The following is a 26790-nucleotide window of genomic DNA, read 5'->3' on the forward strand; positions in this document are numbered from 1 at the left end:
ACAGATATTATGGGGTTCAGCCTCGGGCACCGTCTGTAGGGCTGGCTCCAGCCGTGAATAGGAGGACAGGCTCGCGGCTTAGATGCATTGTGCAGCCACCCCCTTCGACAGCAGGCCTGTACCTCGCACCTTACACCAGGACTGTACTTCACGCCGCAGGCAGCAGGACTGTACCTCGCGCCTCAGGCAGCAGGACTGTACCTCGCGCCTCAGGCAGCAGGACTGTACCTCGCGCCTCAGGCAGCAGGACGGTACCTCGCGCCTCAGGCAGCAGGACAGTACCTCGCGCCTCAGGCAGCAGGACTGTACCTCGCGCCTCAGGCAGCAGGACTGTACCTCGCGCCTCAGGCAGCAGGACTGTACCTCGCGCCTCAGGCAGCAGGACTGTACCTCGTGCCTCAGGCAGCAGGACTGTACCTCGTGCCTCAGGCAGCAGGACTGTACCTCGCGCCTCAGGCAGCAGGACTGTACCTCGCGCCTCAGGCAGCAGGACTGTTCCTCACACCAGGACTGTACTTCACGCCGCAGGCAGCAGGACTGTACCTCACGCCTCAGGCAGCAGGACTGTACCTCACGCCTCAGGCAGCAGGACTGTACCTCGCGCCTCAGGCAGCAGGACTGTACCTCGCGCCTCAGGCAGCAGGACTGTACCTCGCGCCTCAGGCAGCAGGACTGTACCTCGCGCCTCAGGCAGCAGGACTGTACCTCGCGCCTCAGGCAGCAGGACTGTACCTCGCGCCTCAGGCAGCAGGACTGTACCTCGCGCCTCAGGCAGCAGGACTGTACCTCGTGCCTCAGGCAGCAGGACTGTACCTCGCGCCTCAGGCAGCAGGACTGTGCCTCGCGCCTCAGGCAGCAGGACTGTACCTCGCGCCTCAGGCAGCAGGACTGTACCTCGCGCCTCAGGCAGCAGGACGGTACCTCGCGCCTCAGGCAGCAGGACGGTACCTCCAGCTTCAGGAGGCAGAACTGTACATTGCACCTTAGACAGCAGGATCGTGCCTCGTACCTCAGGCAACAGGTCTGTATCTTGGGGTTGCACGGCTCCTATAGGCTCCAGTCTGGGACAGCAGATCATTCTCTCTAGTTAGATATGTTTCATACGCCAGAGACTTAGAAAACCGGTCAGTCTCTTGGGTTGCATAAATCCTACAGGCTCCAGGATTGGAGATATATGGTGAAGACCTCGGGTTGGATGGATTTTAACTGTAGGCCCTGCCTTCAAAAGTAGATCTATACCTAGGGCTACCCATTTCTTACAGGCTAAACACCCGGCCAGTGACTTGGCTTGCACAGAGTTTATAGGCTCCAGCCTCGGCCCGCAGGTCTGTCCCCAAACTTGCATAGATCCCTGTAATGGTTTCCCTTCAGTGTTCTTTCCTGTAATGGATTCTCTGGTGCGCTGTTTGTGTGGAACGGTCACATAATAGAGGCTCTTTCGGGCTGGCCGCTGTTACAATGTGGCCACTAGGTGGCACTGCTGCATTGAGATGTGAGTGCTGCCATATGCTGTATCCGAAACCTGGGTGGCAGACACTTCGACTGCTGCCCACCCTCTAACATCGGTGATTTCAAGCTGTCAGGCCGGAGTCCCCGATGTAGTGACTGGCTGGTCAGGGGATAGTCTTTCTAATATAATGTGTTTCCACCAGTCACTCCTTGAGGGCTGGCTTCCACACTCCGCTCACTTCCATCCATCACAGGCGTCACTGGTCGGGTGAACCCCAATAAAAGGGGCTGGGCGCACGTGCCCTGGGCCAGGTCCAGACAGTATGACTGTGTCCGTGTCATTATTCCTGCTGCTTGTGAAACTAGGGCCCTAACCCTTTACACCAGAGAGCGGGTACATCTCACCAGCCAGAGTCTCGCATCTGGATGGAGTTACAGGCTCTGCCTTGGGTGAGGGGAGGTCTCGGGGCCCGCCAGACCCCCTCAAGCAGCCGCAAAGAGCGCCCTTCTGGAGGTCCGTCTCATTCCCGCATGGCTGCGAAATGGAACACAGTAAACATACTCCAGGGTCGGATTGGTAACTCGGACACTCACAGCTGTGGGTCGCTTTTTTTGGCAGCCTGGGGGGGCTGATTTGGAGGGGTGTCTGTGTTGTTCGGATGCCACCAGCAGCCAATGGGTGCCTGAGTGGCCTTTCCGGATGCTGATGGGTGTCCATTACCTCCCTTTTATCAACGAGCAGCGGTGTCACCCCCTTTCTCTCGCTGGGCCGGCCCATTAATGTATGCATATTGAGTGGGGGCAGGGGGCCTGAGCAAAAGTGGCCTCACTGATTTTCAGGTGTGTTTCACCAGTGTGAACTAATCCGTGCATTTTTTTTATCTTTCTCCTAAAACTTTGCATATTGCCTTTCCGCAAAACACTGCTTCTGCAAACGTGGGACACATTTGGTTTTGGGTGCCCGGGTCAATTTTTAATCCCAATCCAACCCTGATCTACACCCACATGCCCCCTAAGATTGTGTGGGAATGAGTTTGTTCCTGCCGTGGAGGTACAAGTGACCTGGTAGGAAACACCAGCTTCGCTCTCATTTTCTGACGCGACCCGAAAGGACTCAATGTAAAATGCCCCCCCTACTGATCCCTCTATTCCATTCCTTGTTTTGTTTTCGCAGACATTCACAGATGTGTATATACGGCCTTTAGAAGACACTGTACATGTATTCTACACCCTGCCATGAACATGTGGACATTTCGAGATACAGAAGAATTGCTTTATTCAGCTGACTTATTCTAACATCCTGGCATTGCGCGCCCCCATAGATACCCAGGTGCCCTTGTTTCATATTCTCTTTGATGCCCGTATGACTGCTGCTGAATGCCCCCAGCCATGGCCAAACTGTGTAGCTTCTACAGTGCCCACCTGACCCAGGCCACATGTCCCTTCTTCTGTGATGCGCGCCCTGGCCCCATTCTGAATCCTGTGCAATGCTGACCTGCCACCATGTGTATCCATGGTGATGTAAACTTGATTACAATGCACATGTTGTCTTTGCACGTCTAAAGCGATGCCCAGGTGGTTCAGGTGTACATTTTCAGAATAGCAACACTGCCCGCCCTTTCCCCACCTCTCCACAGTGGGTATATGGCGGCTCTTGAAACTTCAAGCGATTTGTTTTCTGGCCTTGTGATGGCCATACAGGACATGTCCAGCGACAGCTCCTACCCTGTGATGCCATCCATCCTGGACACTGCCACACCCACATGGTCATTTTTCCTTCTCGCTTCAGTGCCAACGTGGCCAGTCTGCTCCTCTTCTGTAAATGACCCCCTGGCGCTGCTTCCTGCCCTCTGCTATGCCCAAATGAGCATCAGTGATATCACTTACAGTGCCCAAGTGACCAACTTGCTTGTCATCTGTTATGGTACCCAGGTGATACAGCCACTCAGATCGTCCATTGCAATGCAGGCACAGTTCGAGTCCTAGTTCCCTGAAATGCCTACCAACCTGCTCTGCCAGCCGCTTGGGACTCTTTACTGCCCTGTAATCTCACTGATGCTTCGCTCCCCTTCTGCGGAGCCCTTGTGGCATCTCTGCCTTTCTGTGATGCTCTTAAGGCAGCTCTGTTCTCCTTCTGCGACCCTCAAATAACAACTCTGCTTCTTTTCTTTGGTACCCACATGGCAACCATGTGTCTTTTCTGAGAAGCCCAAATGGCAGATCTGTTTGACTTTCATTTCAGTGGAGTCTCTGCTCGCCTGTGATGCCAGCGTGTCCTCTAGGCTCCTCACCGGCGATCCACTTACATATTCCCTGAAATGCCCATTAACTGTTCTTATAACTTTGTGTTTCAGCCCAGAACGGAATCATCGCCTTCCATTTGGCCAACCTGGGAAGTATCGCGGGAGCCCAGGGGTTGATGGGCAGCCCATCCATGCAGGCGGCCCGGCTCCAGAACCCACTGTACCAGCTGGTGAATGGTGTCTCCAATGGCCGCTTGTCCAATGGGTCCCTCGGGTCCATCTGCAAGAACCCAAGTTTGAGCATCCCTCGACTGCCATTCAGGTGAGGAGGAGACTCGCAGAGACTCATTTGACTGAGTGGCCCAGTAGTGTAAACGATGCTGACATAGAAGTTTGGCTAACACCCTTGCTGAAATTGTAATATTGTTTTAGATTTTTCTGCCTTGTGATTCTGGTTTCTTTTAAAGTATGAATCTGCTGTAGATTCGCGTGCTGTGGCTATCCCACCATGAAATGACTGGAAAGGAAAAAGTGGCACTTTGTCTCTGAGCGTGGCTTATGAGCATGCATCTTCTGGGTTTCCACAATTCGACCAACATATTTTTACCTGTGTCTTGTCAATTCGACTGCACTCGAACAGCGATCGACACATTACAAGGCAGTGGGATGTGATAAACACGCTCTGATCCAAGATCTAGAACACCCTCCGCATGCTCCGCAGGATCTACAAGTGGATCTCCACTGATACAAGAAGAATGGTGACACAGATCCTCGTCAGCAGCAGACTGGACTACGGCAACGCACTCTACGCAGAAATTCCAGCCAAACACCTACGACGACTACAACGCATCCAAAACGCCTCCGCCTGACTGATCGCAGCCACATCACCCCCCACCTGAGAGACCTACACTGGCTCCCCATCGACAAGAGGATTACTTCAAGCTCCTCACCCACGCACACAAAGCACTCCACAACGCCGGCCCAGCCTACCTGAACAGCAGACTAAGCTTCCACACCCCCACCCACCAGCTCCGCTCCGCCAGCCTCGCCCTCGCAGCTGTCCCCCGCATCCAACAAACTAACTCCAGTGGCAGATCCTTCTCCTACTTCGCAGCCAAGACCTGGAACACCCTCCCTACCCACATATGGCAGACCCAAGACTTTCTCGCCTTCAGAAGGCTCCTCAAGACCTGGCTCTTCTAGCAGTAGCAGCATCCCTTCCTCCCCCCGCCTCCCAGCGCCTTGGGACCCTTAAGGGTAAGTAGCACGCTTTACAAGTACGCTGATTGATTGATTGACTCTATATTCATCTGTTGTTGCATGCAGACTGTGGTTTCTTTCTCCTAATCTAGCATCCATGCTGTATTCATCTGTTGTTGCATGCAGGCCGTGGTTTCTTTCTCCTACCCTGGCATCATCGCTTTATTCATCTGTTGTTGCTGGCAGGCCATGGTTTCTTTCTCCTACCCTTGCTGTCACATTACTGCTTCATTCAACCGCTGTCACATGCAGGCCGTGGTTTCTTTCTCCTACCCTTGCAGTCATGTTTCTGCTGCATTCAACCACTGTTATGTTATGTTATGTTATGTTAAAGTGCATTTTTATAGCGCTCGGCTACTCTAAAAGAGTGTCCCGGCGCTTTCCACAGGCAACTTACAGTGTAAAATCAACATAACAAGTAAAAGCAGAACCCGAAAGAGAAGGAAAAAGAAAACCACCTAAGCAGAGTGATTAAAAAGCCACGTCTTCAAATTCTTCCTAAATTGAAGCAGGTTGGGGGTGCTATGCAGTGCCAATGGAAGCGAATTCCACAACTGGGAGGCCTTGAGGCTGAAAGAGCGCCCCCCAGTGCGTGCCTTCCTCACGCGTGGAACCACCGCAGTGAAAAGGGATTCTGAACGCAGTGAGCGAGCCGGGCGATAGAAAACTAATCTTTTCTTCAGATATCCAGCGCCTGAGCCAAATAAAGCCTTGTGCATCAGCGTCATAGATTTGAAAACAATCCGCTTCCGAATTGGAAGCCAGTGGAGCGTCTGCAGCAACACAGAAGCCCGTGCTCGTCTGTGCAGACCAAAGATTGCCCGGGCTGCCGAGTTCTGTGCCACCTGCAGACGCTGGACCAAGTAGTCCGGAAGGCCTAAGAAAAGGGCATTGGCATAGTCAAGCCTAGATCCGATAAGCGCCTGCACCGTAATCCGTCTGTGCTCCGCAGACAGTAAGGGAAGAAACTTGCGGAGCATTCTGAGGATGCCGAAGCAGGTGCCGGACAAGCCAAGGATGTGCGCTCTCAGAGAAAGTTTGTTGTCAAGCTTAACACCCAGGTTCTTGGCAACCAAGGATGATTGTGCCGGAGGACACATGGCGGTCGGCCACCACTGCCGCCACTCGGGATCGGAGGCACAGCCGAAGAATAGAACCTCCGACTTGCTGGAGTTGGCCTTCAGACAATTTAGCTGGAACCAGCTGAAGACCCTGTCCAAGCAGTCCCGGATTCTCTCCCCATCAAATGTCTGGTCTTTTTCACAAGTGAAGAGGAGTTGTGTGTCATCGGCGTAGGACACGATCTGGGCTCCGTAAGCCTCAACCACAGCCGCCAGAGGGGACATAAAGATGTTAAATAATGTCGGGCTCAACACAGAGCCCTGTGGAACCCCAACACCCAATGGCGGTATCTCGGCTGAGCTCTGGGATACCCAGACCGTCTGGCGACGGCCCTCCAGGAAAGATGTAAACCACCTGAGCACCGTCCCCCTTAGGCCGATGTCGTAAAGCCTGGCGAGCAACGCCTTATGGGGGACGGTGTCGAAAGCCGCCGACAGGTCCAACATGACTAACATGGCCTTGCCACCCCCATCCAAGGTCTCCCTGATGATCTCAGAGACCTCCACCAACGCTGTTTCCGTACTGAAATTCGGACGGAAACCGGATTGGGATGGATGGAGCAGATTGTTAGACTCCAAGAAGTTCGACAAGACGCCATGAACATGTTTCTCAGTAATCTTGGCCAAGGCCGGGAGAAGTGAAATTGGCCTATAATTGGCCAAGACCTCGGCATCAAGACCAGGCTTTTTCAGGAGGGGGATCACCATCGCCCTTTTCCAGGAGCGTGGGACACTCCCCTCGCTCAAGGAGGCATTGAGGATCGGGTTGACCAGGGGATTCACCACTGCCGCCATCCCAGCCAAAAACTGTCACATGCAGGCCATGGTTTCATTCTCCTACCCTTGCGTCCACACTGTATTCATAAGTTGTTGCATGCCAGATATTGTTTCTTTTTCCTACCCTTGGAGCCACCGCTGTCCCTGCATCCAAATGTTGTTACATGGAGGCCATGGTTTCCTTCCCCTACACTTGTAGCCACACTGTTGCTGTATTCAGTTCCGTTTTGGTGCAAGTCATAGTTTCTTTCCTACCCTTGCAGCCTCTGCTCGGGTTGCATTGAACTATTGTTGCATGCAGGTAATGGCACCTTTTTCCTATCGATGTAGCCACGCTGCATTCATTTGTTGCATGCAGACCAGGATTTGTTTTTCCTACCCTTGTAGGCACAGCATGGAACTATTGTTGCCTTTAGTTAATGGTTCCTTTCTCTTCCTCTTGCTGCCATGCTGCATCCATCTGTTGCATGCAGGCCTTGGTTTCTTTTACCTACTCTTCAATCATGCTGTCACTGCATTCAACTACTGTTTGATTCAGGTTGTGGTTCCTTCTGCCTTTGCAGCCACCACCGGGGGTGCATTGAACTATTGTTGCATGCAGATCCTGGTTTCCCTTTCCTACCCTTGCAGCCACTCTGCATTCAAATGTTGTTACATGCAGGCCATGGTTTCTTTCCGCTACCCTTGGCTGCACGATGTCACTGCATTCAACTACTGTTGCGTGCAGGTCATGGTTTCTTTGCTGCTCTTGCAGACACCGCTTGGGGTGCATTGAACTATTGTTGTCTGCAAGTCAAGGTTCCTTTCTCCTACTCTTGCAGTCATGCTGCCTTCAAATGTTGTTTCATGCAGGTCATGGATTCTTTCTCCTACCTTTGCAGTCCTGCTGTTGCTGCATTCAACTACTGTTCATGCAGGTGATGGTTTCTTTGGTACCATTCCAGCCACCCCTGGGGCTGCATTAAACAAGTTTTGCCTGTTGGTTGTGGTTTCTTTCTGCCAGCCTTGCAGCCTTGCTAAAGCTTTAATATTGTTGCAGGCAGGCCATGGATTCTTCTCCTACCCTTGCAGTCCTAGCTGGGGCTGCATTGATCCATTGCTGCATGCAGGTCCTGGTTTCCTTCTCCTATCCTTGCAGCCACGCTGCACTCTACTGTTGCAGTCAGTCCATGGATTGTTTTTCCTACCTTTGCAGTCACACTGTCGCTGAATTGAACTACGGTTGCATGCAAGCCACAGCTTCTTTCCCCTAATCTTGCATCCACCTCTGGTCCTGCATTCAAGAACTATTGCGTGCAGGTCATGCTTTCTTTGCGACCCTTGCAGCCACCGCTATGTCGATGCTATTTTACTTAAAAGCACAGTGTGAGTGCGGGGGCAGGACTGAATCCTGCGATTGCAGGATTACTGCTGCCCCTGCAGTGCGCATATCAGGTTGGCCGGCTGGTTTGCTATGGCCAGCCTGGCATGCGCAATGCACACCCAGCATTCCTATGGCTATGAAACAGCGAGGGGATTGCTAGCAAAGGCCCGCAGCCTCAAAATGAGCACTGAATTAGCCTTCTCCGACCAATCCTGGAACTGCTGTCTTGCTGGGAGCGGCTCCAGGATTGGTTGGTGGTGTTCCCCTGAGCAGAAAGGAAGTCTTTCCCTTTCCTGCTCGAGAACGCTGTTATGGGGAGAGAAGTGCCGCACCCGGGAGCAGTAAATATGGTGAGTTTGGTGCAGTCGTGCCTCACCATATTTTATTGTTTTAGTCACCTGTGCTTGCAGCCACGCTGCACTCTACTGTTATTGCCTGCAGGCCATGGTTTCTTTGCTGCTCGTGCTACTACCGCTAGTGCTGCATTCACAGCACCCTTGTGTTTCTCTCTTCTAGCCAAGAAAACCCTCTTCCTAATATAGCCGAAATGGAACGTCGACTACGGGAGGCTCTGGCAGAGAAAGAACGACTCCTGAAGGCCCGGGTAAGACATGTAACCATGTATCCTCTATGTGTCAAAGAAGGGCCAAATGCAGCACAGAGTAGACACATTACAAATTGTACGATAACACAGACACAAATCTATGTCAAGCAAATATATACTTCCAGAAACATTTCATTTTAATCCCAAGCACAAACTATGCAAAAATCGAAATTTTAATTTTAATGGGAAGTTTGGAGCTTTTCAAAATGTTGTTTTACTTCTAAAAGAGGTCATATGCTAGACTCCAGTCTATCACTTTGTCTTTTCTGCTCCTACCACACATGCTCTCTTTGTGGGTGGCTACGAGAGCTTCAATTGAGGCCGCCATTGGTCCATACTCCTCCTAGTGCACATGCTCTCTTTGTGGGTGGCTACGAGAGCTTCATTTGAGGCCGCCATTGGTCCATACTCCTCCTAGTGCGCATGCTCTCTCTTTGTGGGTGCATATGAGAGCTTCGATTGAGGCCGCCATTGCTCCATACTCCTCCTAGTGCGCATGCTCTCTTTGTGGGTGAATATGAGAGCTTTGATTGAGGCCGCCATTGGTCCATACCAGTGTCTGTTTGCTGTACTTGTGCTGCTCCCATGAATCCCGATAACGATACCAGCTTAATTATTGCCTTTAAATTCCTTCACATCCACAGTGGTGTTAAAATTGTTAATTTTAATTTTAGCTTTTTATGTATGTATAAGTTTCTTAACTGCTAATATTAGTTATTTTCTAAACAGTTGTTGGCCCCTTCATTAGGTGACTTGGACCTGCAGGGGTCCACAGATCCAGGTTAAAAACTGAAATATCGCACAGTGCATGCATTGACGCTACTACATTGTAATACTTTGTAAATCGCTGCTCCAAAGCTCCTCTAGACAAGCGCCTTCTGCAGGGTGATCACCGTTCCCTGATCGGTGGTGTTTGAACCTCTGCAGTTGTGTTTAGGGACAGACGTCCCAGCCCACCATAGAGTGACTGAATAACTGTGCAGCTCTGCAGTAAGGAGACCTTTTTCAAGCACCGACCCTCCATGCACCATGAAGAGCACGAATCCCACTCTTGCCCTTGTAGTTCCAGCGAGCTGGACTACAGATAAACCTCCAGGGGCCACAGTGAATTCAATGATCCCTGGAGTTACCATTGCGAGGTCTGAGTCCATGTGACTCCTGTTGGGCTACTCTTAAGAACGTTTGACTCATGGGGACCATCAGGACTCGCCCTTTGGGTCCCGGAGATTAGTGCTTCCGTCTTTATTAGTTATCGATCGCTCATAGAGGAGTGAGTCGATCTTGTTGATGCTAGAGTCCCACCTTCGATTTGTCCACCATCACCAGCTTGTTGGAATGCAGTATTAGATAGACATGCGACAACCCCAGCTCTAGAGGAGCAACTTAACGAGAGCTGCAGGAAGGTCCACGCGCAGGTGTCTTTGTATTAGACAAGGCACATCTCAGATCCTGCTCCCGGTTTGCCATAATGATCGTGCTGGAGCACGAGCCAAGGTTGCATTCTGCAGTGACTTGATAAGGCAAGATGCATTGGGGGCAATTCCCTGCATTTCAAGGTCAAAGATATCAAATGCATCATCGAAGGCCAAGGGTATCTCTGACCAACAGACGACCCACCCACAGCTATGTTGATACAGCTCTGCTCTAACCTCCAATGCCTCCAACTAGTCCAAAACCTAAGCATCTCTCTCTGCCCCTTACGTTTGACCTGTAGTAGATGCTGTTTCCATGTTCTGATGTCTGAGCTCTAGAACTTTCTTCCTGCAAGAATAAGAATTTACAATCATTTATAATTCAAATGTTAAAAGCTTTGCTCTTCGTGTCTTTATAACTGCATGGTAGACCGCTTATAAAAAAGAGGGTTATCTCTCACGTTTTTCAGTAACTCGGCGTGCCATGCAAGGCTCCTGCTCACTGCACCATGTTTCATGGAATCTCTGAACTTCACTCATCACCTCACTGCAGGCCGTACTGCAACCAACACACTATCCACCCTGCACTTCAAAAGGATGCCAGGAACATGATTCTCTCTGGCTCTCTGAGGCCACATTATGGATACGAAGCACTTCTTCCTCAAGTAGATCCCCGTATTCTGCGCCCCTTTGCTGTCTCTATTGCTTTGCATCGATTGTTCTCTGGTGTTTAGTTAATTGTGTCTTGTAAAGCGCACTGCTGCCCTGAGGCGTCGTGGCGCTGTAGACCGCTGGGGAACCCGTCCTGGCTATCCCTGTGAGATGGTCCCTAATGGATATCTCCAAGGTGAAACCAGGCATCCCCGGCAAATGTGGGGGGCCGTTGTAGAGATGAGGCAAGCTAATGCCCAGAGTTGCCGAGTGTGATCACTGGTTAGAGTAGTCACCGAGGCGAGAATTATCGAGTCCGCTGACAGTGGTCCACAACCCTGCCGTGTCGGGAATTGAACCCTGGTCCCAGGCCGTTCTCTGCTTCCGGGTCTGCCGCCTCTAATCAGTGAGCCACACCACTCCACCAATGACCAATGGTAGGACCTTTTACCTGCTGCCATTGCTTCTTCTCCTAAAACTCAGGACCACCTGCCCTCATTTAAACCCTCACCATACCCACTTCACCAACCACCATTACTCCACTGCCTCCTGCTGAATGCCCAATCACTTTGCAAACACGTCACCAAAATCTGGGACACCATCACCACCCTCACCCCAAAGGCCTCTCCATCACAGAGAACTGCCTCAACCCCTCCTCCATCCCCGACATCGCCACTGTGATGCCAAAAAGTTACAAGATGTTACACCAGGACTACACCAACCAATACAGAGGATGCGTTGCCATTATCCACAAAGAAACCATCCATTGCACCTCCACCGAAAACGACAGCACACCGATCATGGAACACCTCAACTTCCAACTTGAGACCAACTGCAAAACTATTATCAGAGGCACCTTCACCTACAGACCTTCCAAGACCACACCCCGGATTCTACAACGCCATCCCAAATTCATTGCCTCACTCTGCATTGAATCCAAGAACTAAATCTTCCTCTGTGACCTCAACTTAGACCTCGATAAACCCAAAGATGCAAACGCAGCCAACCTCCTGGTAGCATGAGCAACATCGGCCTCACCCAACTGGTCACCAACCCCACATACAGAGCAGAATAGATGCATTATACAGTCACATCACTGGACTCGTTTGGACCAACCACGCTATCATCCACTTCACCAGCACAGGATCACCATGCTCCATCACCAGGGCCACCAGCTTTTTCCACCACAGCTGGAAAAAACTGACAGAGACCCAATGTAAAGATGCCCTCAACACCACCAAGCCTGATGCTGACCCCACAACCAACTTTGAACAGGACGTCCAGATTTTCTCCGCCTGGTTCTCCAATTGCACTGACAGTCACCCTCATTAAGCCAGCCAAGACCATCAGATCCACCAAACAAACCAGTTTGTATACACCAGAACTCAGGACTATGAAAAGCAACTGCAAAGAGCTAGAAAGAAGATGGTGCACCAGCAAAGACCCACAGACTGAGCCACCTTCAAGTCAACCCTCAACAAATACCACAAGCGCCTAAAAGACACAAAAAAGGGCCCTGGTGGACAAGTGCAAACCAGAGCAAGTATCTCTCTAGCATCATCAGAGAATTCTGAAACCTGTCAGTTACTGAGAACACGATCTTCTGTTCCCAGGAATTCTGCAACACCCTTGCAGAACCCATAGCTGCAACATCATATCCTATGCAGATGACCGCCAGCTCCTCCGCTTGCTCTCCAAAGACCTGTCCACCACTATGACCAACTTCCACAACTTTATGACGAGTGTCACCGACTGGATGAAGACAAACTGCCAAAAGCTCAACACAGACAAGACAGATGTGCAGATTTTTGGGAAATGGAATGCCACCAAGTGGCAGTCCAAACTCAGACCCACACTGACAGACCACGCCCATGACCTTGGAATCATCCTAGACCGCAAACTCACCATGAAATGCCAGGACAAAGCAGTCTCTTCCACTTCCTTCCACAACCTTTGCATGCTCCGAAAGATCTTAAGAAGGCTCCCAGTCAGCACTAGGAAAACTGTCACTAACTCGCTAGTGCCCAGCCGGCTGGACTATGGCAACACTCTCTATGCAAAAATCACCACCGAACACTTGGAGAGACTCCATATGATTCATAGCTCAGCGGCTAGACTCATCCTTGACCTCCCCAAATGGACTTACATCACCGCCACCTTTGGAATCTCCACTGGCCCCCCATCTAGAAAAGATGCCAATTCAAGATGCTGATACATGCCTACAAGGACCCTTCCCCTCCGCCCCCCCCCCCCCCCCCCAACCAAGGAGCAGCATACACCAATCACCACCTGAACTTCACAACCCTGCACTCTGCTTCCTTCATACACATGCCCCACCTCTGCTGGAGCTAAAGTGGAAGACGTTCCTTCTCCTACCTCGCCACCAAATTATATATTGACCTCCCCATTCACCTCCAAACATAATCCTCTCTCCCGGGAATTCAGAAAGGGATGTAAGACCTGGCTCTTCGACTGATCTGAGCAAGAACCTAGCACCTGGATACCCGTATACCCTTGTGAGTGTGTAGCTGTGCTTTATAAATCCGAGTGGACTCTGTGATTTAATTTCTCTAGTGAGACACAATGCACAGGACTTCAAAGATAAGGTATACAACTGCGGTGGCGATTCACCACATTTTGAATCCAGTTTTGCACGGCTTCAGGTGTATTGTTTGAGATTAGTTCCCTGTTGAACTAAAAGTAGCCTTTGCTATCTTGCAATTGGAAGCAGAAAGCAGACTACAGAGCAGTCTCACTCCCTGCAACTGGTGGAACGCTTGAGGCACTCCCTCGCCAGACTTCCCCTGCGTCGTCTCCAGCAACTTCTTGCCACATAGCCGGCGGCAGCGGCTTCCTCTTTTGCAATCCATGCCTCTCGCTGCCAGGTTTTTTTCAGATCTCAGCATTTCTGCCATGTGATCAAATGCAGGAACATCTAAATTTACTCCCTCCTGAAGGGAAAAAAGTATCCGTGGGGTAGGATCGCCCTCGCGGCCAATGGCGACCTGAAGAAAAGACCCACCAGAGTCCACTTCTGCACCACAAGAGAGGTGGGACTGCTGCAGCCAGAAGCCATAGGGAGGCAGGAGACCGAAAGCTTTCCTGATTGGAGAGCGTACTGCAGCCTTTGGGTGCTCACACAGTGGTTTGCCGTGCTCCCGACTGCCACTGCAGGTAAATATAAATAACTCCACTTTTTATGCAGCTTTTAGCACTGGGGTGAAGCCTCCTCATCTAAATGCTTCTAATTTTGGTTGACGAGGGAGCAGAGTGTAGTGTGTTCAGTGCCTATTTTGTAAAAAAAAGTAAGTGCCATGGATCTCATCAGGTGGTCACTGCAGCTTGCACCATACATTGCCTCTGCCATGCTGCCAATGATAGTAACAACACAACTACTAACCATGACTCCTGCAAATGTGAGCAGTCGGACTATTTCAGGCCCCCATCGCTATAGCTATAATGTAAACAACAAGGACCCCCTGATCGGAATTATCAGTTCCTAAGACAGGGACATAAGATGTGTGCAATTAATAGCACAATTCTAACAAGCAAAAGGGAAGGTTATTGGCAAAAAAGAGATACTAACAAATTTATTCAGATATAAAAACTCTGTTCCATTTAATAAGTATTCATATAAAAAAGCACACACATTACATACATTAATGTTACATAAGAAATAACAAGGGCCAGAAAAACATGATTTGTACAATTTTCATAAAAAATATAATCACATGATATTTAAAAAAAATAACATATCTGATTAAATTTGTTTGTATCTCTTTTTTGCCAATAACCTTCCCTTTTGCTTGTTAGAATTGTGCTATTAATTATACACACCCCATAGCTATAGCAGCAGGTAATATTCATTTTTAATGTATATTGAATTGAAAATTAACTGTTGTGGTCATCTCTAAATTAGCTAGACAACACTAACTTGTGGCAGACTGTCAGAAGCGCCAGTGTTGCCACCGGCTCAAATTAATCACTAATACCTTGGTATTGTTTCTCCATTAACCCTATGTGGACTATTTGTTGTGCCATAGGTGTTAAAACCTCACCAAGGCTGTGCATGGCTTGTGTGGAATGTAACGGTTTCAGTGTTGGCTCCTGGAGCAAGCTTTGGTGGATACTCGGTGTATTCAGTGCACTGATTCACAGGACGATTACATGAGTTGTTCTGGATTGGGGAGTGGAGAGGCCCCACTTTAGTGCTCCCTGCTCCATTTTGAGGGCTGGACACTGCAATTCTCTGCGGATTTCTTTGCATGATCTCGACCCTGGGGTGATGGGCGCCACTCTTCAGCCACGTGTGTCCAGTTCTACCATTGGCTAAGGGATGGATCACATCTGGCAGGATGCTCCCTCCTCCTAAAATGGAGTCCTTCAGGGTGAGTGCAGCCCACTGCACCCGACGCTGAAGAGTTGGCTAAATTTAGGTGGAGCCAGAATAATAATTCCGATTTGTAGAGCACAAACAGGGTTTCGAGGCACTGGGGGCCATCGAGATTAAGTGAGCTATTGCCCAGAGTCACATGGTGCTGAGCTGAACTGCAGCCTCAGATCGAACCGGGAGCCCCGCACGAGGGGTGGGCGTAGTTCACGAAGTAGCGCTACACATAGCTACGCCAACTGAACTTCGCGCTACGCGTAGCGCTACGGGAACTGCGTAGTAGCATGTTTGCACTGTGCAAGATGTCGTTTTCAATGATTGCACAGTGCGGACAAGCATCCGACACTGTGCAATCATTGAAAACGGCATCTTGCACAGTGCGAGCTGTACTTTTCTGCCACTCAAGTAGATTTTTACTCTAGCTGCAGCTTTCTCAATGCAGACTGGTAGTTTCTCATCGCGAGCGGTCGCGAGCATGCACAACCACTCGCAATGAGAAACCTGACCTCCCCTGCGTTGAGAATCTTGCTGGGAGGTGTATTTTCCATGCGCTCGATCGGCATGTTTCTGATCGGGAACAAGTAAAAAGTCTCGCAAGGATGTCTTTTTGCTTGCTCGCGGTCGCCAACTTGATGTTGAGGACCGAGGGCAAGCAAAAAATGACCGCTGCACTATGCTACGCTATGCATGTTTGCACTGTGCTATGTGCAGTTCGCGTAGTGCAAAGTTGCGCAAACTACACGAGCGTAGCGTAGTGCTTTGCCCAGGGTTACCCCGCACTCCGGTATCAGCCGCTCCGGCCGCTGCTCCACACTTCTCCCTGACCTTTCTGGTACAATCCCCACAACTAAATCTGGCCTTATTTGGCTAGAATGGGGAATAACATGCTGACTCGAAAAACCCACGCGGTCCTTATTCCTTGCTGAGCAGTGGTTCCTTCCCTACCCCCCACCCCGTTCACCACCTGCCTGTAGTTAGTAGTGAATGTGAGTGAGTGGATTGGTTTGGGCCGGGAGGCGGTGGTCGGTCAGGATATCCAGGCCCACCGTAGGGTGTTTGCAGGCTGGGTAGGACATTCCACAGACCAGGCATGTGTTGAGGCCTGGCCTGTGCTGGTGCCTGCAGTCCCGCCTCTGTTAAGCATTGGTTCCATCAGGTGCACACCCCCACCAGATAAAAGTGGGCCCAGCGTTCCCACACCTGTGGATTGTAGGTGCGCGCACACCTGGCCGGTGTGATCAGGCGGCGGTCGCCAAGGAAGGGACACCGCTTCAACCAACTGGTAATCGGCCACTAAACTTTGACAAAAGATGCACCGAAGGATTAAAGTAGAAAGTCCAGCTCAAACCTGAACCCTTGCCTGTGTTTTACTGGCCCCTTGACTCTTTTCCTGATGGTGTTAATTCTTTTGTTGTAAACTTTCTTTGAGTGAAAGTGTTCTGAGGCTCGCAACAGCTGCTCCCATCTGGTCTGTTTACAGAACCACCTTTGCTCGCCTGGGGTGGTACTCACTCCTTCCATCAGCCCTTTGAGTTTGAAAGTCTGAGTGCAGAGCCCAGGGTTCGAGCAAGTGACCCTGCTGCCCCCCCCCCCTGACTCTGCTGCAGGTGTGTTCAGTGACAATCGGACCATGTTGCATCGATCACTGGAACAAATGTGGGTTCCCCAATTACTTCTCAGGTGCATGTTGTCCATGACCGTTACAATACTGAGTTTCTTATTTGCCTTTCCCAAAATATCCCCAGACTGGGTTTTCACAGCCTTTTAGGTGTTTGCCTCTTGGTTGGACAAATGTAGTGCTATGAAAGTCATTAGAGTTTAAAATTATTTCTGGACAGATGAATGCACGCTGTCGCACTTTAACTAAGACGCCCACTGCATGCTCACGGAGCTAAGTGCCCGCAGACTCACTGGTATGGAGAGACATCACGGAGCCCTTTGCCGTTTGCTCACTCGTTCAAACTCAAAACCACGTGATTAGTCATGAATCTACTTCCCCAAAAGCCTAAATAAAGGGCTGCATAAATATGCTTCACTGTTAATCATCTCAGCAGAGGGTGCCTCACACTGAATGTGCACGAGTAGAGCAGAGAGCTGCACAGTTGATGGACGCATAGAAGCTGCTTCTTGCTGCTTGAGGGATTCGTCCTGGGTACATAAGGCCCTCTTTTGAATATTTTGGAGGCCAGAGCTTTACATTTTCCAAGTTTGCTTACTTTAGTGTTCATAAATGCTTCGCGGCACTGGAAGGACTTTTTGCAGTAGTAAAGAGCCCACTCTCTCCGTACTTCCAGCTCCCTTTTCAGTGCAGTGTAAGCAAGTCCTGCTTTGAAAGCACCAGCATGGAGGCGCCTCTCTCGTTTAGCTGCTTGTCGCACGCCTCGTCTCGCTTTCAGCCGGTTGTCTCTGAGCTTTCCCCAAAACCGCAGCCTTACATGGTTTTTGTCCAGTTTGTCTATTAATGCTTCCAAGAAGCAGTAGCAGCATTGCATTGTGTACTTGTATCCAGCTTGTTGTTTGTTGCACTCCCAGAAAGCAGCTGCATTAAACTGTGCTCTTCTATCCAGCAAGTTGTCTGGGCGTTCACAAAAAAGCAGGAACATTAAAGTGTTCACTGGTGTGCAGCATGTTGAATGAAGCGCTCCTAGAAGGCAGCATCAATTGTGTACTTGTGTCCAGCTTGTGGTCTGGGGCACACCGAGGAAACTGCAACCTTACACTTTGCATTGTGAATATTTTCTGGCTTCAAATGCTGGGCATGGTTCTGCGTTCTTGGTTGGGTTTGGAATTGTCTCTTTCAGTCCCTTCTCTCTTTTTATTTATTTTTCTTGTTGGCGTCTCCAAACATTTAGTGCACTGTCCTTCCTTGTATCAAGTCATGGGCATCCAGGATTGGATTGGGATCAAATATTGGTCTGGGCTCACCCAAAAAAAGTGGCCCACATTTGCGTATTGCCTTTCCGCAAAACACTGCTTCAGCGAAGTTTTATGAAAAGAAAGAGGGCATGTTTTATTATCTTTACTTAGATAAAAATAATACACAGATGAGTTCACACTGTGGAGCCACACATGAATTCAAGTGAGACCACTTCTGCTCAGCCCCCTTGTCCCTGCTCAATCAGCATACATTAATGGGCCGGCCCAGTGAGAGAAAGGGAGTGACACCTCCACCCATCTGCCTCTAAAAAGGCCACAAAGGCCCCCACTGGGCCGCTGGTGGCCTCCTAACTGCACAGACAGCCCCCGGGCTACCCAAAAAAGCAGCCCAAAGCTGGAACTCGGCTACCGGCTCTTCGGCCATTTCCAGGGGGCCCGCGTTACCAGTCCGACCCTGTAGGCATCCCACGGAAACCCCTTGTCATGGTTTCAATCCTCAGCTTCTTTTTTCAGCCCTTCGACCTAGAAGCATGGCCAGGAGCTCCGAGAGACGACATTTTGTTTTTCACAGAGAAATCTAAAGAGTCACCGAAGAGTGCAACTCCTGTCCGCAGTCCACATTTACACCTGTTTTTATGAAGGAAGTACCTTGACCCTGTGTGTAGGAGATTGAGCAAGGGGCATGGTGCACATCCATTTAGGTTTTGCCCTAAGTGCCACCACAGGTTGGCACAGGAGGACAGCCTTGACGTATGCAATGTTTGTCTTCAACATGTCAGATGGTGTGACGTGTATGCTGAATACCAGCCTAAAGCCGTGAAGGCAAGAGAGAGAGAGGTGGGCACACTACACTATGGTGCAGTCTTAGATCAAGCCTGGTTGTTTATAGATATGAGGTTGGCAAGTAACAGAGAATACACTGATGAAACCGAACTGGCACAAAGGCAAGGCTCCAATGCTGAAGTAAGAAACTAAAGAGAGCATTGAAAGAGGGCGATACGGATTTGATTGTAGAATATATATAGCGCACGATTGCCCAGAGGCGTCTAGGCGCTTTGCGGAGGAGAAAGCCGGATATGGTATATTTTAATTTGAATAGAGCCATGTCTTTAGAAGCTTTCTGAAACTGAGCAGTGTTGGGCAGCTTTTGATATTTAACACAAGCAGGTTCCACAGCTTCACTGTACCCAAGACAAAGCTTCTTCCTCCCCAGCTCGTTTTTTAAAAATTTGGTGTCTGGAAGAGTTTGCTCTGTGCTGAACGTAGGTGCTTTGATGGATGGTACCATGTGATGTGTTGCTTCAGGAATTCTGGTCCGTTTCCGTGAACCGCTTTGAATGCTTGACAAAGGGCTTTGAAATCTGTTCTTTTGTTCAATGGAAGCCAGTGGAGTTTTTGCAAGCCTTCAGAGATAGACTGGAATTTAGGAACTTCTAGCAGCATTCTGACGGCAGCATTTTCTGCTCACTGGAGTTTGACAATGTGCTTTTTCTGAAGGCCTGGGTATAGTGCATTTCCGTAGTCCAGTCTAGCCATTGCTAGGACCGTCACTAGCATTTTTACTGCTTCAGGGGGGATGAAGGAGCGCACCTTGCGGATTGATTTCAGTGCGAGAAACACTGAAGAGACTACTTTCTTGATCTGGTGTTGGAAGGTCAGTGTGTCATCAAAAATGACTCCCAGGTTCCTCACTTTATGGACTAGGGTGGGGTGAGCACCCATACTGGGAGGCCACCAGTTCTGTGATCAGAAGGATGTGTCAGAACCCAGTAGGAGGACCTCCGTTTTGGTTATATTAAGATACTAAGAAACACTAGGTTACACCACAGGGGTACAGTGCGGCTGAGCCAAAAGCCAAAGAACTCTAGGCTCCTAAAGATATCCTCCACACCGAAAGCACCAGCTGTTAAAGGTGCCCGAAGGCCTCAAGAGCCACTCGGGATGAGACAAGTTCCTAAAAGTGTTTTCTACTCCAAAAAGTAACCAAGACCCCAGGAGGGACAAGAAGTCCTACGAAAGGGCAACTCTTATGCCAAAAAGAAAGTCTGTGATGCGCGCCCCCAAACAAAAAAGCCCTCTTGATGGAAGAAATTGCACCTCAAGGCCAAAATGGAGGACCTACTGAGAAGAAAGAAGGACTTCAATGACTCCTTGAAAACCCTTTGAATCGGTCACAAACCAAAGAGGCTAAAAACTAGTGAAGAAGAACCACTGAACTGGAGTCTCCAGCCGCACTAGAGCTTCCAATGGAGGCAAAGGAGGAGCTCCTAAAGTACGAAGGGTAACCAGTGGAGGGGGACCTCGAGCAGGCATCTCTTTAGGGAATGGAAGATCTCTGTACGGATCCCCCTGAGGAAGGTAATGACTCCTTCCCAGCCAAACCAACATCCTCCGATGACACCACTAAATAATGCCCTAATAAAAAGGACAAATGTGTAACTCCAACAAATGATGGACGGAATGCTGAATGACTCAAACATTCTCTCTTAGTTAAAAGATCTGGGTTAAATCCATCGTTCTTTTGCTCACTGCGCTACCCCAGTTTTAGCCCAGCCATATGCAAATCAGTCTCGACCCTGAGCCTCATGGGAACAGTCAGACCGAACTGCCAGTCCAGGTCCTCCCTGGACCGGAAACAAGCATCCTAAGACCGGCTTCAGGGTTTTACCCCTCATCAGCCAGGATAGCATGAATCCAGTGGCAGTGAGCAAGAGACCCACATCTGGGCATACCCATCCCACTTAGGGTGAAAAGTGTATAGCAAACAAATGATGGACGGAATACTGAATGAGTCAAACATTCTCCCCCAGTCAAGAGATCTGGATGAAATCCATCTTTCTTTTCCCCACTGCGCCACCCCAGTTTGGACCCAGCCATATGCAAATCTCTAAGAGAGGAAGCTAGAGTGGCAAGATCTCGGTACGGATCCCCCTGAGGAAGGTAATAACTCCTACCCAGCCAAACCATTGTCGTCAGGTGACAGGTGACATCACTAAGTAATGCCCTTATAAAAAGTACAGCAGAGATTTATAGGGTACAGAGGAGAGCGGAACAGAGTGATTTATGTTTCTTCCTTGAAACAAGACTACTTGATGACAAATAATCCGCACCTGTCCATGCTGCTCAGCGTCCTGGACCATGGACGAGAGTCAGAAACTCAGCGGCAACCAATGTGGTAACACCAAGGGTAGAAAACGAATACAGGCACTCAACACAGGACCCACCTTACATCAGGTGCAATGTGACAGTAGACTCGGTCATAGTCACCAACACATGTAAAAGAGATTCACTCTTGAGAAAGAGAGTGAAGATGGGGACATGGTGGGCCGCAAGATAGAAGGTTCAGAGGCAATAGAGGGCCACACTGCCAACTCTAGCATGAGCTAAACTGATGGGGCCAGCAACAGTGGGACGGAATTCTGATCTAGTGCAGCATCTCTGAGCAATTCAGGAAGAGAGCAATAACTTGCAAAGCCATTACCAAACCTTGCTTAAAGTTGGCACCTGATGCTGTGGACTGGACCGGCGGAAAGCTGTGTGCGACAACCACTCTAAAAAAGCAAGCCTTGCTACAGGGGTCTGTTTTAAATTGGAGGTTCTAGGATCTGCCATAAATGTGCCATTTTCAGAGGAGAGACTCTTGGGTGCTACAGTAGATACTGCACAACAACTCACGATGGACAACAAGACCCCTAAGGCAATCTGGCCTCAAGTTCAGATGTCCCTTACATCCAGGAAAAGAATGCCCTCAAGGCGAAGCTCTCATAGCCCTCCAGATCACACTGTGCCTTCACACCGCAGTGCGTCACACCATTGCGTGCCAGTACTCCTCGCTACCAATGCACACCAGCTGTGGGAGAACCAGAGGAAGAGGAATCACACTGTGGGGGCTCAGGACCCTCCAGAAGTCACTTACCAACAGGGGTTCTCCTCCACAAAACATCTGGAGGAGGCTGGCTCAGAGGTTTCACCCATGAGCGGAAGAATGTCGCCTCAGACAGATGGATAATAAACCTAATCCCACATGGTTACTACATAGAACTCTTAAGAAAACCCCCTACACTCAACCAAAAACCAGTAGCAATTTAACATCTGCATCTACGCCAAGTGGTCAAAGACCTCTTAAATAGGAGTGCAATCGAAAGGGTACCAACAAAAGAAACTAACCAAGGATTCTACTCCTTTTACCTTCTCGTAGCGAAACTGAAAAAGATACCCAGACCCATGCTATGAGTCTTGAACACGTTTATAAAGATACAAAGTTTAAAGATGCCAACACGACAGGAGGTCATTCCATGTCTGAGGGGACTTTATGGCAAGATAGACCTCAAGGATGTGTACCCTCAAGTACCAATGAACAGCAGACACAGGAAGTTCCCACGATTTATCGTAGACAAGGTACATTAAGCAGTTCAGGGCTCTAACCTTTGGGATAAAACCCACTGTAAGGGTTTTCAGAAAGAGCCTCGCGGTAGTAGCAGCAAATCATCGGAGGCAGGGAATAAATGTATACCCGTACTTAGACGATTGGCAGGTAATGGCAAAACCATTCAAACCATGTCAGGGCAACATACAAGTAGTCGTAAAGACTGTCCACAAACTATGCTTCTCCCTTTACTTCGAAAAGTCACCTAGAAATCCAGAAAGGGAGAAGACTTTCCTAGGAGCTAGACTAAGTTTGCTGGAGGCCAAAGCCTTCCCGGTAATAAGGAGCCCAGGAAGTAACGGAGCAAGCTCACCCCTACTAGAAGGATCAGATTTTGACAGTGAGGACTGTGGGGAAACTAATGGGCATGAAGGCATCTTGCATAGCCATAATGCCCCATGCAGGACTTCACTTCTGACGACTTCAGGAGTGGCTACAACAGCAATTGTCACAGGCAACCAGAAGTTGGGACGATGCGGTGTTTGTAACAGACCGAGAACACACAGCAGTACAGTGATGGCATACAAACAGCATTACATTGAGCAGACCTTTCGAACCATCAGTTCCCTCTGTAATCATCATGGCCAAGGTACTGCTGATTAGCCAGGATCCGCGCTTGGACGCAGAAAAGAAGAAAACTGACGTCAGGCATATATGGCTCCACTGACGTCATGTCAGTGGATGATGCCAGGGCGGCGCCGCCCCCCTGGCGCGCAGAGGTGCTTCTGCGGAAACGTTTTCTGGATGATCCAGTCTGATGCCAGTGGATATTCTAAGTTAAGGAATCTGTGGCTAAACTATGTCTCTGCCAGATACATCATTACCAAAGGTAAGTAACTCGTTCATTAGGGTCCATGGCGCTCTTATCCGGCTGTGTAACACACATTTAGAGGTCTTCAATTTACTTCTCTTTCATAACATGCCGTACAACCGACCTCTCCTGTTTCCCATAAAGCATCCGTGTATTGCTATATAATTCCAGTGGTCCTGGGGGAAGAAGTCCAGATGGGTTAGTTTTAACAACTTCATAGTTGTTGTCCTTCTTTACTTTTTGTGCTATTATTTTCTTGGTTGAGAGGACATCAGTCCTGAGAGCGCATACTGTACAGCTTTTTAAAGTTTTCCTTGACTGTACTATCGCTTGACCTTATGTGCTCAACAGAAAATGAGCTTTCAGAAGCACTACTGATAAAGGGGCAGAGGGCCACCCTCTTGTCTTGAGTAAAGCATGTGATTGAACAGATTTTGTGCTTCCACTGAAAAAGAGTGCTTCTTTCACATTTTTTGCCTTGTGGAAAAGCTCCTGCTCAATACAGCAAGCCTTGGTTGATTATGGTAGTAAGTCAGTGACCAAGGCCTGATCTGTTTTTTTTAATAAAAAAATAGCAATAAAGGCAGTAGGCCGGACACATTTATTGTGAACATCATATGATAAAGTCAGTAGGTATTTAAGGGTGGATTCTTATTAAACAGTGAAATTCTGATGACCTGTATTGCGTTACATGCGTTCTCACAGATTGCTATAATGAGGCAACCTAATGATTAAGGCTGTAGGACTCATTGTTTCATTGGGGAAGTTTATGGTTGTGAAACGTTATGACAAGAGCAATAGGCCTGACATATTTATGGTGAAAATCATGTTCTAAAGCCAATAGGCCTCGAACGGTGGATTGCTGTAAAACTGTGTGTAGTTCTGTAAGCTGATGTTGCGTTATATGGACTCTAATAGATTAATGTAACAGACAAAGGGGTCTGGTGTTTGTCATACAACCCCAGGGGTTGAAGATTTGCACTGTGAGAATCTTTGTTGGGCAGGCTGTATATTGTTTTGGCAACTCTAATTGTGCACATATTTCTAAATGTATATCTGCATACTTAATGGTTACTGTTGTAGGAAAGCTGATGTTCATTATAGTAGATGTTAGCTTGTTAAATTAACGAAGCAATAATGCCATAGGTCAGAAATGCCTAATATGACAGATTACAACAGATGTAGGTCAGCCTTATTTATTTTTAATATGCGTTACTGCAAGCAGGCCTGTAAGATGGATTTATATTACTATAGCCTAATAGCCCGTCATAGCGGGCTATACCGGCTATTAAAGGAGCCGAAGGCGAGGGATTTTAACACGGGAACGGGACTTTAATAGCCAGTTTTGCCCTGCTACAATGGGCTATAAGGCTATTGGAACATTCTGCCACTAGAGGGCAGAATGTTCTAACAAATTAAACTAAGGGTTCCCGAAGCTCGAGGGGATATAAATCCCCTCGAGCTTCGAGAAGCCTTTGTAAGACGTTGGAATGTTGCTCTGCGGGCCTTTACCGGCCCGTAGAAGCAGGGAGCACTCCATTGTCTACAACGGAGCTCCCAACATTCCAATGTTCTAATCCGTGTTAATGCCTGCGGACAGGTATATTGTATATGCAATCAAGGATTTTGGAAATGGTTATTCCCTCTGGCAGGAGCTGTGGGTGGAAGAGTTGCATTTTTGGAATCCTTGGAAACTCCCTCTTAGGAGGGCCCGGCAGGTCTACTCATTATTCAGGCTCTTGTAATAAAACACTCTATATGCAAATATGGAAGACCCATGGATCATTCTTTTTCTATCTGAATTTCCTTCACATTTTCAGTGGCGTAACAAAACTTGAAGGGCCCCCCTGACAAAGTACATGCATGGGCCCCAGTCCAAAGCTCTCAGGCCATGGGCCTGCCAGTGCTGGAGGGGGCCCCTGGAGCTCGGGGGCCCCCTGCCCTGCCGGTGCTGCAAGGGCCTTTGTTAATGCACTGCACATTCTGTTTCTTGTTATAACATACTGCTTTGGGCACTGGGTTAGCTTCATTTCTGCCATTGTCTCTTTTGCCTCATGGTTAACGGCATTTGGCCTGATCACACGCGCGCATCCGTTTGAAAATGAGCGTGATTCAATGTCTCCAGTCCTTTAGATTTCCAGTTTTTAATGTATTAATTCCCCTTTCATTTCTTTCTCTTGTCTCCTTTGAACCCTTCCTGCAGCTGCCCAGACAATCCTTCTGGGCTTCTCACTTGCCACTTAGTTTGTCTACTGTATGCTCCTTTCTGTGTGGCTGCTATTTCTAAACTCGGTGGACATCTTGTATTGATATTGTCAGTAGTCCATCATTGTTTAACACTTCCAAGATGGCCGCCAGAAGCATTATGTGGGCCAGCTTGGCTCAGTACAACACTGATATACATTTTGCCATTTGAAGATGGCCAACTGCTACAATGTTTATTGAGCGTCCATCTTGAAATGGTATTGTGCATGATTTTACCTCTGCACCATGGCCAAAACGTTGCTTCTAAATGTGACAGCTGCGTTGGAAAGCAATACCAATGCACTATATACAGTACCTTTGCAAACTGGCTGCCAGCTGCTGTATTTCAATTCATTTTTGTATTTCAAGCATATGCCCACCAAGACCAAGTTTAGGTGATGGTGCGTTTTCTTTTTTCTACTTTTGTTCTTTTAGATTATCTTTCATATGCTTGTTGATTTTGTCACCGAGTGATTCAAGAACGAGTCAGAGGGTGAATGGATGTATGAGTGCTCGAATGAATGACAGTGCATGTATGATGACTAGAGTCATCAGCGAGTAAAGAGGCACTTTGGTATAAGCCAGACCTATTGACATTGCCAATGCTAATTACGTTAATAAATGTTATTATTTATAAAAATTCATGGGTCGTATCATGTTGGACTTTTCTGGAGATGAGCCAAGTGCCTTTATTATGTACCTTCAGAGCATGACGTAGATTTTTTTAATCAAATATTTCTGTAGGTTAATGCTTTATTTTCAGACTGCACAGCTCAGAAACAAAAAGAGACCAACCTTGCTCACTGCTTTCGAGCAATATTATCTGAAAATAAATCATGAAGTATCAGGTTAAATGAATTCCCTTTGCAACCTGCAGATGCAGAAAACAGGCACTCGACTCTACTCTGGGCTAGAAAAGCCCATCAAATAACAAACCTTGAAGGTTTGCTGGTTCTACAGTAGAGAGGAACAGAAGGACAGGGAAAAGGGTAGAGGTAGCATACTAAAAGTTTTCGTGGGATGTCTAAAAGCTGAATAAATGTCCAAGTTCCTAATCCTGATGTGGAGAGGAGTCCAGAGTTTAGGTGCCAGATGCAGAAAGGACCACCCACTGCTTCAGGATTCTCTTTTGCTTGAGACTGCACATGTAGGGCTTGAGGCA

General features: G+C 48.8%; 1 protein-coding gene across 8 annotated transcripts in view; it reads left to right on the forward strand.

The window, feature by feature from the left end:
• Nucleotides 1-26790, forward strand: part of PHLDB3 (pleckstrin homology like domain family B member 3) — a 167894-nt gene that overhangs the window by 123406 nt on the left and 17698 nt on the right. For all 8 annotated transcript variants that reach the window (XM_086929805.1, XM_086929804.1, XM_086929799.1 and 5 more), the window contains 2 exons: nucleotides 3804-4014; nucleotides 8730-8817. In XM_086929805.1, coding sequence (XP_086785931.1) covers nucleotides 3804-4014; nucleotides 8730-8817 — 299 coding nt within the window. The remainder of the gene's footprint in view (nucleotides 1-3803; nucleotides 4015-8729; nucleotides 8818-26790) is intronic.

This window comes from Lissotriton vulgaris, chromosome 7, assembly GCF_964263255.1.
Source record: "Lissotriton vulgaris chromosome 7, aLisVul1.2, whole genome shotgun sequence".
NCBI lineage: Eukaryota > Metazoa > Chordata > Amphibia > Caudata > Salamandridae > Lissotriton > Lissotriton vulgaris.